The 15,701-nt window shown below is 40.9% G+C and overlaps 1 protein-coding gene across 10 annotated transcripts in view; it reads left to right on the forward strand.

The window, feature by feature from the left end:
- OTUD4 (OTU deubiquitinase 4) overlaps positions 1–15,592 on the forward strand; it is a 34,455-nt gene extending 18,863 nt beyond the window's left edge. For 2 of the 10 annotated variants that reach the window (XM_080616811.1, XM_080616813.1), the window contains exons 12-22: positions 522–622; positions 1,993–2,117; positions 2,229–2,409; positions 3,129–3,294; positions 4,637–4,757; positions 6,814–6,869; positions 7,417–7,575; positions 8,137–8,275; positions 10,094–10,363; positions 11,109–11,149; positions 12,943–15,592. In XM_080616811.1, coding sequence (XP_080472937.1) covers positions 522–622; positions 1,993–2,117; positions 2,229–2,409; positions 3,129–3,294; positions 4,637–4,757; positions 6,814–6,869; positions 7,417–7,575; positions 8,137–8,275; positions 10,094–10,363; positions 11,109–11,149; positions 12,943–14,184 — 2,601 coding nt within the window. In that variant the 3' untranslated portion in view covers positions 14,185–15,592. The remainder of the gene's footprint in view (positions 1–521; positions 623–1,992; positions 2,118–2,228; positions 2,410–3,128; positions 3,295–4,636; positions 4,758–6,813; positions 6,870–7,416; positions 7,576–8,136; positions 8,276–10,093; positions 10,364–11,108; positions 11,150–12,942) is intronic. The other 8 variants (XM_080616816.1, XM_080616818.1, XM_080616815.1 and 5 more) reach the window with 8 other exon arrangements.
- The last annotated feature ends 109 nt before the right edge of the window (positions 15,593–15,701 follow it).

Below are 15,701 nucleotides of genomic sequence, written 5' to 3' on the forward strand. Positions count from 1 at the left end.
CAACTTTTTTTGGTTGTTTTCAAAAACAACTTCCTGAAGAATAACTTCAGAAATAATTGGCGTTCTTTATGTTCTTAACTATACTAAATTTCACTGAAGTTAGTAATTAATTTTTCTTTCCTTTACATAGAGTTCGATAAGAAGAAGCTTTGGATTTTATTCTAAAAGAAGGTGTTTTCAGTGAAATTGAAAAGCCTTGATACACTATTTACTTCTTTCTCATGTAGTTTTGAAAGCATGTTTCATTAAGTCATGTTACTAGGCAAGCTTTCTGGGGTGGGTGTATATAGTTTTTGGGGTTTTTTTAGTATTTTTATTTCTTTTTTAAGAAGTGATATGAATTGAAGATTTGCTTTTGATGCATTTACTGAATTATGTGATATTTATTTCTCAGGTCGTCTATTGCCCAAAGGAAAAGCTCTATTTTTGACATTACTGTCATTTTAAGGTGCTGATGTTCTCTTATTGTCTTCTTTGAAGTTAACGCACCTTTTGTTTTTCCTTACTCTTTTTTCTTATAGGTGCGCTTAGAACATAATGGGAAGTTTTATAATGCCCATATTCAAGAAGTTTGTTCAGAGAATGGGCCAGTTGTTGTATTTGTAGAAGAGCTAGGAGCAAAGTAAGTGCTAGATCTCTTTTGGAACATTGCCAAAGTGAACATTGGTAATGGCAGCATTACTTTAATTCAAAGTTGATTTCAGCCTGTGGAGTGCATCTGCTTCTTTACTTGAAGGGATACTACCACGAAATTCAGAAAACAGCATGCTAAATAGGAAAAAGAGGTTCTGCACTGGTTGTCATTGCAGGCTTTCTGGTTTAGTGCTAAGTAGTCTGGATATTACCTGCAGAGTGACATAATAACTACATTAGTACTCAGGGTTTTTTATTTTTTTGCACAAGATCCAATCCTAAACAGATTGATACCATGCTAATTAAGTGTTGCTTGTGGTGCGTATTAATTATATGCTATATTTGTAATAAGCTTTTGATGTTAAAAGGTCTATCAAAGCACCTAGCTTCTCTATTGGTTGAGTAGCGCCACCTGATTTCATACAGAGTGCCAAGCAGCTGTTCAAATTAGCATCATCTTTGCCCTTCCTTGGACAAACCAAGTGTTTAAAGTTGTTGGGGGGCTGCAGTGTGGTTTTGTGTGTTGTTGGGTGACTGTTGTTTGTTTTGTTTTTTTGTGGTGGTTTTGGTTGTTTAGGGGGAGTGTGTTTCTGTTTTTATTTTTTTGGGGAGAGGGTGGGGTGGTTTGACACATCTTGACCTCTGTTGTAAGTTCTGTAACACTTGTGGGACAAAAACAACCCACAACTTGGTGTAGTCTGGGGAGAGGAAAAGCTTTCAGTCAAGGTAAATGAGGGAAGGTGAAAGGTGTCCGTTAATCTGATGTGATCTCTTTTTATAAAAAAAGAAAATGTGAGACCTGGGGATTGTCTCATAGCTTGCTGCCTTTTTAAAATGGAGATTTAGCCTGATTTGACCTGTCTATTATAGATTTCAATGTCTTCCCTTCAAATAATGTGAACAGTTACGTGGACATCCTACAGCATTCTCAATTAAAAACGCAGTAACTGTTTTGGCATATAAACCACCAGCATAATGTTTTTTAATCTTGACATCTGTTGCAGTTTTGGGATAACTTTAGCTGAGTATATCTCTTTTTCTGCTCTTTATCCTTTTCTGTCTGCCCTGAAGACATAATACTCCACAACTGGCTGATCATTCTTTACTGAATTTTGCATCAGCATTATCACAGAGTTTTATTAAACCCCCAAAATCCAAACAAAAAACGCTACCAAAAATGAAGGTTTGTTCTTCTATATACGTTGCTTGAGTGTAATCATAAAGAACAAAGATCTTTGAATGCAGTGTTCTCAAAAGTGTAAAGGTCCATCAGTCTTAGTAAACATGTGCTATTAATTTGTGCAAGCCCCAGTCTGGTCTTTTAAGATATTTTTCCCTCCATAATTCCTTGTTTTTTAGGCATGCTGTCTCACTGAAGAGCCTTAAACCTCTTCCACAGACCTCTCCTATGGAGGGCTGGAACACTGTGCCAGGGAAGAAGATAAAAAAGTTTTTCCCAACATGGGGGCAGAATGCTCAGCCCGGTAGGATTGTACCTGTCTATGTGTGGCAGAACCTTTATTGTTAGCTGGTTTGTCCCAGAGAGCTTAAAAAATGATTAAAAAAATGTGTCTGTTTTCATGTCTTTAACATAGATGCAGATTGCAGAGGGCCAAAGAATCAGATCAAGTCAGTAAAACCCCAGCCAGCACTACCTCCTCGACTTCAGCATACTGTGGGAACCAGGCAGCATCAGTTCTTATGTTCTGGACCCCAACCTCATCAGACCTCAACTGAACAAAAGGCTCCAGGCAGGAATCCTTCCCAAACTGTAAGGTAAAGCTGCGATTAACATCTTTCTTACCTTGAACTCCAGCTGAGTTGTTTGGAGCCCAGGGGTCTGCTTCAGATACTTCCAGCACGCTCTTTTGAAATATGTTGCTATTGACGTCTTACGAAGGGTTCAAAATCCTTAAGATTAGACACAAGCACAAGAAGAATAATTCTATTTATTTATCTATTTATCTATTTTTAATTTTAAACTTTCTTCAAAATTGCTGCCATTGTGAGCTCACACCTTTTTTTTTTTTTTTTTTTTTTTATGGGTATGTCAGCATTTCCCCTGGAAGCCCCATAGACAGAACTGCAGTTCCTTCTTGGGAAGGGAATGCTGTTTTATTTTCTGTTTGGGGCTGAGGTAATGCTGCATGTAGTGCTGCTTAGGCAGGGCTAAGTTATTCACTCAGCTGAACAACCTGGTCTGGTGGCAGTGGGTTTGGTACTAGATAATAAGGTCCCTTCCAACTCGAACCATTTGTTTATTATCAGATCTTTCAAAATTGGATTGAAATTAATAAATCATGGATAAAATCAACTCTTAAATTTTATGTGTATGGGTAACTTGCAGTAGACAGAGATCTGGTATATGTGGTATCACATAAGCAGTGCTATAATTACCATCTTTCTTCCTTCTAAATCCTGAGTTTGTGTTGTGTTTTATATTGGTGAATTTCTTTTTCAAGGTGATCTGGTTTCTCTTTTTAATCCCTTTGCAGAAAGCCAGATAGGGAAAGAACTGAGGATCCGAACCACGGCAGCAGAGATTGTAACTACTTTGGACTGTCTCCAGAGGAGCGCAGGGAGAAACAGGCTATAGAAGAATCCCGTTCACTCTATGAGATTCAGCAAAGGGATGAACAAGCTTTTCCTGCTCTTTCTAATGTATGCTTTTTTCACTATTATCAGTAGTGCATTTTTTTGTACTTGTCCATGAACCTTTAATTTCCAATTGTTGTTTTGCTGTCCTTGCATTGCAGTACAAAACAAAAGTTAAGGATGTTTTCTTCACACTCAGTTCCTACATAGAAATATGTAACTCTACAATGTGTTACAATTCAAGATAAGACACATACATAGCAGTATCCTTTGGGAATAATAAATGTTGACCACACGTAGTTCTTGAGTTATCTAGATACGGTAGACACATGAGATTCTGAAGCTGTGAGCTTCTTTTTTTGTGTTCCTCCTATCTCTGGAAGGCTTTGCACACACAGTTACTCAGATGTCTCGTATACTGGAATCAAGCTTCGAGGTGAGGACAGAACTTGCTCTGAAGTACACTTTAATTTAGCTGAGAAATAGCTCAGTAGAATGACACTGTGGTGCTTGAATTAGTATCAGAGATGACTGGTTGATAGTTTCTGATTTGGTACACATAAAACCTGTTTCGTTTATAGGTGACTTTTTCTTTTTAGCCTGGGAACTTACTGGTGTCATAAGTAATGCAAATTCTTTGTCAGACATGCTGTTTTCCTGTTGTCGAGCTGAGCTGGCTTCAGTGGACTTGTCTATGTCTGAGGGAAGAATGTAGCCTTTAGATTTTGAGAGCTAAATGATGCAGTTTTGAAAGAAAGTGGGTCGGAGTCTCACTACATCCAGGAAGTGAGCACATCCTGTGTGTAAAGAGCTGCTGTCTACATAGGGTTATTCTAGAGGAATGTAAGGCTGTTTGGATTTAAATTCTAGGGGAAACAGGAAAAGAACCAGTCAGGGAAGAATTGAGGAGGTGAAAGATGGGCCTTAAATCTCTTGCTTTGTGGAAGTGGCTTCCTGTAGTGTACCTTTCAGTTCTTAAGCAGTAATTGCTTTTATTGGTGTAATCAAGAAGAAACATACAGTTCTGTGCTGCAAAAAGCAGATTAAGACTGAAGCCTAACGGAGGGAGGTTGCTCTCACTCTGAGCTGGGGTTAAGTGTGCTGTATTTGCTCACCTGCAAAAGAAGGGTATGATTTAAAAGCAGGTACTGTCTGAGTGAAGCAGTTTTTGGTTGCCATGCAAACTAATGACATTAATGCTTTTTAAAGGACACTTTGCAAAATTTAGCAATGAGTGAAAGAGTGGCTGAATCTGAGTGATACTGATCAAGACTGCTCCCACTCCACACTTCTGCCTATCACAGTGCTAAGAATCTGTCATAAAGGCATAATAATATATTAGATGATGTCAGAGTATCATCAGACTACTTGCATGAATTAATATTTCTGCTTTTGTAAACTTCTTTAGAATCAGTCAGTCTGTCAGGCTGCTACACAGACTGTGGATAACTTAAACCAGAAAAAGTTCTCAAATAATGAGAGAAGAAACAGCAAATGGACAGCAGAGGTGGAAGAACAGAAGGATAAAGGTAAAAACAAATGGTTTTAGGCCAAGGCTTTTTTTTGTTTGCTTGTTTTTATTACCAGCATCAGAATTTATTGAAGATGGCGCATCTTTTAGGCAGTGAGGGGAAAATTATCTCAAGTAATAGTGCCAAACTAAGCTAGGCTCAAGTGCATGCATGGAAAGAAAGTGCATGTTTTCCTGCTTTGTGAATGTGGCAGAGAAAGCAAGCTTCGTGCTGGGATTTTGTAGTAAATGGGAAGAGGAATGTGAGAAACAAAAATACTGTCAGAGCTACCCCAGATTACATCCTGTTGAAATCATAATGAGTGTGGCACAAAGTGTCACTGGGATGAGTATTAAGAGTGCTTACTGGAGTAAGTAAAGAGAAAAGCAGGTAGAAAGAAGTATTCAGTGTGGCGTGGTTAAGAACTGGAAGCGGTGATAAAAAAATGAGGGGAGAAGGTGGTGTACAGAAGAGTTGAACACACACACACACACACACACACACACACATACATACACATGCATTTACAGTAGAAAGAGCTGTCACATGGTCAAAATTTGTTTGGGTTTCCTCCCTTTGCCCAATCTGTTTTAATGCACTTCAGCTTCTCTTCACTGAATAAGCTTTCCTTTTCTGTGAGGAAGTGGAACATAACAATAATAGGTAAAAGCTGTAGCTGTGAGGAGATAAGTTACGCAATCTTTGCTAAATGCAACTGATAGGGGGTTGTTTTGTTAGCTTTTTTTTTTTTTTAAATGATTTTTTTGTCCTACCAGCTTTGCTATAGCTGCACGCTCAATTTGTTCTTGGCTTCCTCCATTTTTTTTTTCCAGAGTAAAAACTCTCTAGCCTCCTCTTAAAAGCTGTTCCTTCCCTTCGTTTTTAAATATATTCTTTTTTTGTTCCCTTTGGCAACAGCAGAGCATTGCTGTTGTGTATTTATGGTACTTGTGCTCCATAGTCCCTCTTTCAACATGTAATGCCATCCTGAATGGTCTCACAAGGACTGACATTGCCTATTTTTCATTCTTCAAACATCTGAAAAACAGTTTTGTTCGAAAACTGGTTTCATCACCAGTGCCAAAAAGAGTGTTCATGTGGAGAAAGCTCTTTCCTATGGTGCCATGAGAGATTTTGCTGAAGTACATAGCATGTACAGCTTTCTCTGTGTGTTTTGTGATGCCCTGGGTTGTATTGCCTCTTCTGAAACTAGGCTAAAAGTCCCATGAGAATAAACTGCACTTCCTTCTGAGTATTCAGAGATTCCTGTTGGTGCTTGGGGGATTGGCAATAATTCTTGTAATCAACATTGGTTTAATTTACATTCTTGTCTAGTTGCAATGGTGTATATATACTAAGCTTTTTAAAAGTACATGTCTGTTTAGCAGCTACTATTAAATTATGTGCATGAGTTTGATAGACAATAGTCAAGTAACCAGATTTGAACATAAGCTACAATGGAAGACCCTGTAAAGATCTTAATGTATGAAGATTATGCCATGACTGTTTTCAGTACCACCTCCCCCACCAAGTGTTTGCTGGTGCTCAAGAAATCAAACTTTCTGCATCGTTTTGAAAACTTTCTAGATATTTTGAAGCACTGAAACCTTGTAAATTTATCTGTCTGTAACTCAGCCAAAACTAGATGAGACTTTAAGCTTCTGCTATCTTGAATATGGAAAACATTTTCACTTCAAGCAAAGTATGAACTTACTGCTTTTTCACTAGGAGGGATTTGGGATGAATGATGTGTGTTTTAATGAAACAGCTATATTTTTGCACGCTTCCCTCAGGCATCACCAAAGTGGTTAACAAATATCAGTAAACAATTCCTGTAGAGCTTTGAAAACCCAGGTTGAAGTAGCTGCTCTGTTACTGCCCTAACAATTGTTTATTTTAGGATGCTTTGATCTTTGATAAAAAATTGAAATTTAAGTTTTTTGAAGTAATATGTGCTGAGGTAGGTTTTGTTTTGAAGGTTTAACTTGGAAAAAACAAACTTTAACTGGCTTAAGTTGTGATAGCCATAAATGGTGTAATGGTTCATTTACTAGGTTATGTCTTGGTGTTACAGAGTCAAATTCCAGGCAGATCCACTTAAGTCAGAAGCTTGAGCCAAATTCATCTGAGGTAATCTTAAAGAAAAGACCAAATTTTTGTTTAATGTTATTGCTTCTCTGGTACATGATTAGCAGAGCAATAGCTGCCTTTAGAGCTGTGATTGCTGCTGCTACTTTACAGCTTTTAGTGAAATACTTCTAAGGTTGGAGGCTTGTATTGCTGTTGGCTTTCCTCAGCCCCTGTAACCTGTACTTACAGTCTTTCTGAAATCTGAGTTCTCAAATCTGGGCTATCGAGAGCATTTACCAATCTGGATTTGTAACTGCTTAGTACAGTCTGTACTTTGAGTATAATGGGACCACAGAAGATTTGATCTTTACTAATAGCTTCTGTGTTAACAGACCGTGATCTCTGAAGTTCAGTGAAGATTTGTGGCCTCTTGTTGGATTTTAACCTTTACTGTTCTTTCAATGAGCAAAATGTTACACTAGTTCAGTAGTGATTGGGTGCTTAGCCCACATTGTATGTAGTGTGGCTTAATACCTTTGAATGTCTCTTTGAAAAGTAAATCTTACTATTAGACTAGCTGTGTCTGTTGTTTCTAACTTTGCTTTAGAAGAATAGTCAAGATGAGAGTTGTCCAAAAGATTCATCTCCTTTGGAACAAGTAAAAACAGATTCTCCGGTCCTTGCTGAGCAAGTAAGAAATGTTTGTTTGATTTCAAAGTTTTCCAGTCAGGAGACTTCAGGCAAAGGGGAGCTTCATCACAGCCATGTATGTATTCTAATACTGGCTTTTAATTATATGATCATTTCTATGGTGATAAATGCTAGAATTATAGAATCTGTTATATCCAACATACAATGTAAAAGGACAACCCTTGACAGGAAAGTAAAAGTATATCCTTTCTCTTCTGAGGGAGGGGTGATTTTCTACCTTTCTGCTAAATAGCTGTGCTTTTCACTTTAAACTCTTTACCTTTGCCTTTTGAGATTTATCCAAGGTTATAGGTAATTGTGTATAAGGGTGGCTTTTCTTTTGGATAGGATATACTTAAATGTAATGCTTGTGGAAATGTTATAGTGCTGATGGCTGGCTGTGGTACAGGCACATTCTGGATAGAGCTCAGTGCAGAGCTCTTCACACAGTGGTGTAATGGATCTCAGATCTGTTGCATATACAGCCTGATATATTACTAGTTAATACTTTGCTGTGGTGATGGTGAGAGTCTGGATAATACTGAGCCATCAAGCCTTTTTTTGATAGAACTCAGACACATTAGGGGTCACCAGCAGTGGTGATGGAATAATTTAAAGTGGTCTCTTTGTTTTATAGAACCTGACAGAATGCTTACCGAGCATAACTCCAACACCCTCACCAGTCTTCTCTGAGGTGCATTTACCTCCAGCAGTGCCTTCTGTACCAGCCGTTGTGCCAGCTTGGCCAAGTGAGCCAGCAACCTATGGACCAGCAGGTTTGGAGAAATACTAACATAAATCAGAAATTACTAGCCCTGAAAAATACTTTTAACTGTCTTGCTAAATTGAAGATGCCTCCAGGAGCCACTGTTTTGTGTAACTTCACATCCTAAAGGCAGTCATTTGTAGGAATATAGTTTCTTACTGCTGAAAGCTTGTTGTAGTAGATCTTTGCCCATATGTATAGTTTGCTTTACTCCCTACCTGAAAGTGAAGACAGATGTGTACTCAATTCTCTGTTTTTCTCTTGAGTGTGGGGTAGCATTGAGTTTTGAGAGGGCTTACTCTGAAGATCTGCTTAAGGTAGAACATGTCAGCACATTGAAGCTTGGTATGTGCTTGTGCTCCGTGTTCCATGTAATAAGCTCCTTGTTTCACTAAGGGCTCAGCATGGATCTGGTATGTCTGGAACTAATGAGATCCATTTGGACCTGAACTGCAAAGCCAGTGTAATCTTATTTCTGTGTTGTGTGTATCTTCACATATGGAATTAGCTGAGATGCAGTACTGCTCACTAGATCAGGTGCTGTATTTTCTCTACCACTGTTGTGTTTCTGTACAAGAACTAGTTTTCAAATCAGCATAATGTATTCACATGATACAGTAATGATCCTGTCATACCTGACCGCATCTGTGACAGAAAAGCCCAGTTAATCTGCACTGTAAATTAATCAGAGTTGACAGTAAATGACTAATCAGAATGAGAACTGCAGAGAGTCACATAATAAGTTTCAGTTCCTCCTCTTTCCCCTCTATCCCTTCTTATTTTCTTCTGGTACTCATATTTTAGAAAATAAATATGGGAAGATCTTATCTGTTTCTGGACAGCTCAACTGTTTCCCTCTTTTCGGAAACTATTCTCTGCATTTAGCCAAATCTTCTTTTGTGTGTAACTTCCTGACTGAAGAATTTCTTTCTGTATCTTCCTGAATATCTGGGTCCCCCCCCCTTTTCTTTTTTTCCCTTCTGTTCTTTGAAGCCTGCTTTCCCACTGTAATTTTCTTTTGTGATTGTGTATAGTTGAGATCATAGAGTCGTAGAATAGTTAGGGTTGGAAAGGACCTTAAGACCATTGAGTTCCAAACCCCCTGCCATGGGCAGGGACACCTCACACTAAACCATGCCACCCAAGGCCTCATCCAACCTGGCCTTGAACACCACCAAGGATGGAGCATTCACAACCTCCCTGGGCAACCCATTCCAGTGCCTCACCACCCTCACAGTAAAGAATTTCTTCCTTTATATCCAATCTAAATTCCCCTGTTCAAGTTTTAACCCGTTACCCCTTGTCCTGTCACTACGGTCCCTGATGAATAGTCCATCCCCAGCATCCTTGTAGGCCCCCTTCAGATACTGGAAGGCTGCTATGAGTTCTCCACGCAGCCTTCTCTTCTCCAGGCTGAACAGCCCCAACTTCCTCAGCCTCTCTTCATACGGGAGGTGCTCCAGTCCCCTGATCATCCTCGTGGCCCTCCTCTGGACTTGTTCCAACAGTTCCATGTCCTTTTTATGTTGAGGACACCAGAACTGCACACAATACTCCAAGTGAGGTCTGACGAGAGCAGAGGAGAAGGGCAGGATCACCTCCTTCGACCTGCTGGTCATGCTCCTCTTGATGCAACCCAGGATATGGTTGGCTTTCTGGGCTGCAAGTGCACACTGAAGCTGGCTCATGTTCATTTTCTCATGGACCAACACCCCCAAGTCCTCCTCTGCAGGGCTGCTCTGAATCTCTTCTCTGCCCAACCTGTAGCTGTGATACACATATGCACATATGTAGCTGTGATCATACACATGTATTTTTTTCCCCTTAGGTATTCCAGCCCAAATACCTGCTTCTTCATTGATGCCAGCCCCAGCAACGGGACCTGACTCTATTGTATCGCAGGCTCAGGTAACATCTGCTCCAGTTGCTGGAGTTCCAGTGTCGCTCCAAGCAGTTAATCAGCCTTTAATGCCTTTGCCTCAGACTCTGAATCCTTATCAGGATCCACTATACCCTGGATTCCCTTTTAGTGAAAAGGGAGAAAGAGCTGTTGCACCCTCTTACTCCCTGTGCAGTACTGGGGAGGACTTGCCTAAAGGTGAGAAGCTGGAATAATGTCTGGGCTTTGTACTGGTTTTCCTAATAGGTTCTTTTCTCTAAAACTGTAAATAAAGACAACTCCTTAGGTCCTGTTGTTAGTCTGTGTCTAAAGATCTGATTGTTGTCATTCATGATTTATGGCATGGGAGGGAATATTGAATAGAGTGGTAACCTTTTAGCTTGTGTTGCTAACATTGCAGTTACTTCAGTTGGATATACCTGGAAATCTGATATGATCATTTTGTGTTTCTCAGCTTGACACACCATAACTTGAAGTTTTGTAAAGGATTTTCTTTGGAGAACTGCTTCCTTTTACTGTAACAGGTTTTTTTCATGTAATCAAAAGCTTAGAAGTTGCTGAGCATTTTCTTAATGGCCTGAGAAGATACAGGTTTTGGCATACACAGATACGAAATATGCCTAGAAAGAACATCCTGTGTCTGACTGCATGGGGGTGTTTGTTTACTGAACTGTTTCTTTTAGAAGTTCAGCTCTGCAAACTGTTAAAACTGAAATTTAAACTGCAGTTGTGTTCTAGATATCCTGCTGGAGGTGTTAGAGGTAGGAAACAAACCAAAAGCCAAACCTAAAAGTGGAAGGCAGAGATGCAAGCAGCATCTTAATACCAGTGTGCCAGTGCGTCTCTATTGAAATGGAACTTTGTGAAGGGACTGATTGTTGGATGAGATGAAGTATAATATTTTAGGTCTTCATAGATATTTTTCTTTTTTTTCTTTTCCTAGATAAGAATATTCTCAGATTTTTCTTCAATCTTGGTGTGAAGGTAATTCTTGAAACTTACGTTTTTTTTTGTTATACCATAAAAATTACGTGTATTTGGTAGCACTTTGAGTGCAGAAGTTTGGTTGCTGCAGCTGTGTACTTCAAGTTTGTATTTAAATATCACAGAACGGTTTGGGTTGGAAGGGACCTTAAAGCTCATGCAGTTCCAATGCCCTGCCATGGGCAGGGACACCTTCCACTAGGCCAGGTTGCTCAAAGCCCTGTCCAACCTGGCCTTGAACACAGCCAGGGATGGGGCAGCCACAGCCTCTCTGGGCAACCTGTGCCAGTGCCTCACCACCCTCACAGGGAAGGAATTTTTCTTAATATCTAATCTAAATCTCTCCTGTCAGTTTAAAACCACCTCCACACCCCCCCCCCCCCCATCCTGTCACTACATGTCCTTGTCAAAAGCCTTTCTCCAGACTTGTGTAGGCCCCTTTAGGCACTGGAGCTGCTCTAAGGTCTCCCCCAGAGCCTTCTCTTCAGGCTGAACAACCCCAACTCTCTCAGCCTGTCTTCATAGGATAAATCTGTGTTCTTTCAGAAGCAGTGTACAGTGAAAGAGGAAAGCCCCTGTGACCATGTCTGTGTACTGGCAAATCTGTTGTAGTACCAATCCCTAATATGTCTCAGGCTTGTTCCACGTGGCTTTGGCCATAAGGAGTAATTTTCTTTGGTGGCTGTGTGTGGAAAGAGAGAATGTTCAGCACCTTACAAAGTAAATTTAGATTTGATAAATATGTGCCTAATACAAGTCTCTTTGCTTAATAGAAAATCTGTAGGTCATTAGCAAGTATCACTGCTAGTGTTTGTATTCTCAGCCTACATATACTTGGGACTGGCCTTTCTGGTCCTTTGTATTATTTAGGATATAGTCTGTCATTTTGGTGCCTCAGCACTATCTACTGGTCCATGCTCCGTGTTCTAGTAGTTATGCTCCTCAGCTGTAAACCAGACAGCACAGCAGAGCTGGGAGCTACTTCCTGCATCACCCTGGTCCTCAATCCTGCCATGCTGTTATCCACGTGCTTCCAGCTGCTCATTAAGGGTGAACTGACTGGTTCCTGTTGAGAGGAGATCTGAGTGGGCTTGTCAGGATGGTTTGCTCAGGGGGCTGTTTATACAGATGGCACACATGAGACCATGACAGACTTTGGGCTCTGTCCTCACATGACTCCAGAATTTCCTTGGACAGCCATGTGCCTCCAGCTGCCTTGTATGGAGTCCTGTATGGCCTGAAATATGTACATTTGTCATGCTATATTATAAAAACATGTCATACAACCATAGAATGGTTTGGTTTGGAAGCGACCCTAAAGCTCATCCAGTTCCAACCCCGTGCCATGGGCAGGGACATTTTCCACTAGACCATGTTGCTCAAAGCAACTTCTGGTTATTTCAGTCATTATCCTTTAGAATTTTGGAAAGTGAGGGGCAAATTGTGAATTAATAGTTGTGATTATGGAAAATGAACTTGAAACGTGTGTCTTAAAAACGTGTATCTAAAGCTTGACTTACCAGCATCATGTGTTTAGATCAAGCATATAGAAATTGTTACCCAGTTTTCTTACTAGTCATACTTCTTGCCCATTTCAGTGGCATTTGGAGGGAGAATTTAAAAAGAAGAACATCAGCCTGGAGTCCCAAGCCCTTGAATTAAGGGCAGTCATTGTAAATAAAATTAACCTTTACTTCCTGTAATTAACTGTTTTAAAATGGTAACTGACTTGCATGCTATTATGTCTCTTCAAGTGACCAAATGTTTTGTTTTGCTTTCTCCCTGTCTTGCAGGCATACAGTTGTCCCATGTGGGCACCCCATTCTTACTTGTATCCCCTGCACCAGGCCTATTTAGCTGCTTGTAGAATGTACCCGAATGTGTCCCTTCCTGTGTACCCGCACAGCCCCTGGTTCCAGGAGGCACCGCCGGCTCAGAGTGAGAATGAACCTGCACAAACAAACAGGCATTTCCCTGTCCAGAGTGAGGCCCGATCCAACGGCCAGGTCCCGCAGGTTGATGGTAGGTCTGCATCGCTGCCTCTCATGATGCCTACAGCTCAGGTGTCGGAAAGTCAAGGACAGGTCTGTGTGGAATCAGAGAATCCAGTGCAAGCTCTTCATGCGAACTATGAGGAGTCCCTGAGAGGGAAAAATGTGTTCCCACAGCCACACTTTGGACACAATCACTTTCTAGGAGCTGTTCCAATAGCACCTCCTTTCTTTCCTCACTTTTGGTATGGGTACCCAGTTCAGGGTTTCATCGACAATTCAGTAGCGAGACCTAATGTTGTCCTGTCACCTGAGGACAAGGAGGCAGCTGCTGGCACCTCTGCTGGCATGTATGTGGCTAAGGAATGCAGCCCTCCAGTTCCTGGAGGAAACTCTGCAGAACAGCTTCAGAGGACTGACAGCAGCAGCGGGTCCAACGCTGTGCCATTCCCTGTGGCTGGTGCAAGGAAACTCCAGGAAGCTCCAAAGGAAGCTCCAGCTAGGGCATCTCAGCTGGAGCAGACTGGTCCTTCGGCTTCTCTGGCCAAGCAGAAAACAGCTGGGCAGCGAAATCATTCCCCACAAACACCGGGGACTGAGAGGCAGCCAGCAGTGCCCAGCACCCTGCCGGTCCCGGCAGAGCCGAAAAATGAACCGAAACCCAGCATTCCCAGTCGTAAGGAGAAGAGTGATAAAGGTAGAGAGTCCAAGGGCACTGGCAGTCAGCAGACAGAGAGCAGGGTGCAGCGCACCAGGGAGGAGAGCTCCGAAGATGAGAGTGAAGTTTCTGATATGCTGCGAAGTGGGAGATCCAAGCAATTCTATAGCCAGACTTACGGAGGAGGCAGAAGGCCCAGGCTTGAGTGGGGTTACTCCAGCAGGGGAGGATACCAGTTCCAAAGAAATGAGGAAGCCTGGAAAGGGCCACCTGGCAGGGGCAGAGATGATGGCTACCAGTGTCAGCGGAACTTCAGAGGGAGGCCGTACCGCAACGACAGGAGAAGGGCAACGCAGGGAGATAATCAGAGGGGGCACCAGACATAGAATGAGTGGATAATTGAAAATGTTAAAATGCATAATGAGATTTGAAGTAGCAGTTAAAAACCTTTGTATTTCCTTTTAGTAAAGTTCAGGATACGTTGTTTTAGCTTTTGGTGAGTGAAGACAAGGAGGATGTGAACTCCTACCATGTGTTTTTTGGGGGATTATAGTTTGTTTGGCTTAGTAATTTTTCCTAAATGTCAAACTAGGAAAGAAAAATAGGTTTAGTGTTTGGTAAGCCTTTTCCCCCTACAAACAATAGGGTTTGTGATAGAAGATACGTACATTTACTGGAGTGACAAATTACAGCATTTGACGTGATCTAGATTCTAAAATTGACGGTAACATTGCACCAAATAGAAATGTATATTTTATCATACAATGCCTTAGTTCTGAACTGAGCTAAAGGAATTCTCAGCCTACTGCACTGTTGTCTTTGATGCTTCCAACCCAAAGGCCTTTCATCTCAAAACCAGAAAATAATTGATCTGTCAAACTTGAATGTTTCTCTTCAGTGTGTTACACGTGTGGCAGCCAGCTAGCCCTGGGTCTTAGGTATGTTGTATATAGTTCTTTTCATATTCATAGGGTATATTTTTGAATTTTACAAAGCATTTATTTGTTGAACTCAAAATCAAGACAGGCAGTCGAGAATAGCTGGGTATGAATTCATGAGAATGGCTGTTTCCACCAAGAATTTTTAATGCTGGGGTGACTAGAATGGTGCCTATGCCGACTGAATAATGACAAAGACAATAAAAATGTAGATGCTATGCATTTCCAAAATAATTCTGCACCTGTTATAATAGCAGAAGTTTTTTTTAATGCCACTTTAACACTAATGCACTGACAAATCCTAGATATTTTGTGAGGAGAGATGCATAAAGGACGTGACGTTTTTTAAGTTTGTATGATTGAGCTACTGTTCAGTATTGTTTTGTTGTTGCACTGTTGATGCAGATTCGTGTTTTGCATGTACAACTCCTTGCTAGAACTACTCTGAAAAGCAAGATGGAGTGTCTCGGTGCGCTCTGCTCTTTCCCCACTGTTCAGAAGAAAGTGGCTTCTGCCTTATATTTTTACACTGTGTGGAGTTCTGATGCTGTTTCTTCTGACCCCGATTATGATCCCTGCAGTGTTCCTGTTGCCTTTGCAGTTTGGATGTTCAGCTGTCCAGACTCGGAGAGCACAGTGTGCAGTGTTCACTTGGCTCTGTTGCTCTGTAAGATTAACTGTTGTGTATATTTTTATATCTCTGTATATAGCAGTGTAGGTGATGGTACCTTCTGTTCGTGTCCCAGGTAGTACGCCCTTGATTAGGCAACTTGAGCGATAGTGATGTGATAATTCTTTTCAGATGCATGTTATGTATAAAACCCTACTTAAAATAAATGTTTGTCTTTTCACTTTCTTTTTTAAATTGTATTTATGTATTTGAAAGTGTTGCAGTGACATTTAATATACAGGTTTGTTCCGATGGAGCTGCTCGTAGACAGCAGTAGAACTAAACCAGTTACTAC

The sequence above is a fragment of the Psittacula echo genome, assembly GCF_963264785.1.
Source record: "Psittacula echo genome assembly, chromosome: 1".
Lineage (NCBI taxonomy): Eukaryota > Metazoa > Chordata > Aves > Psittaciformes > Psittacidae > Psittacula > Psittacula echo.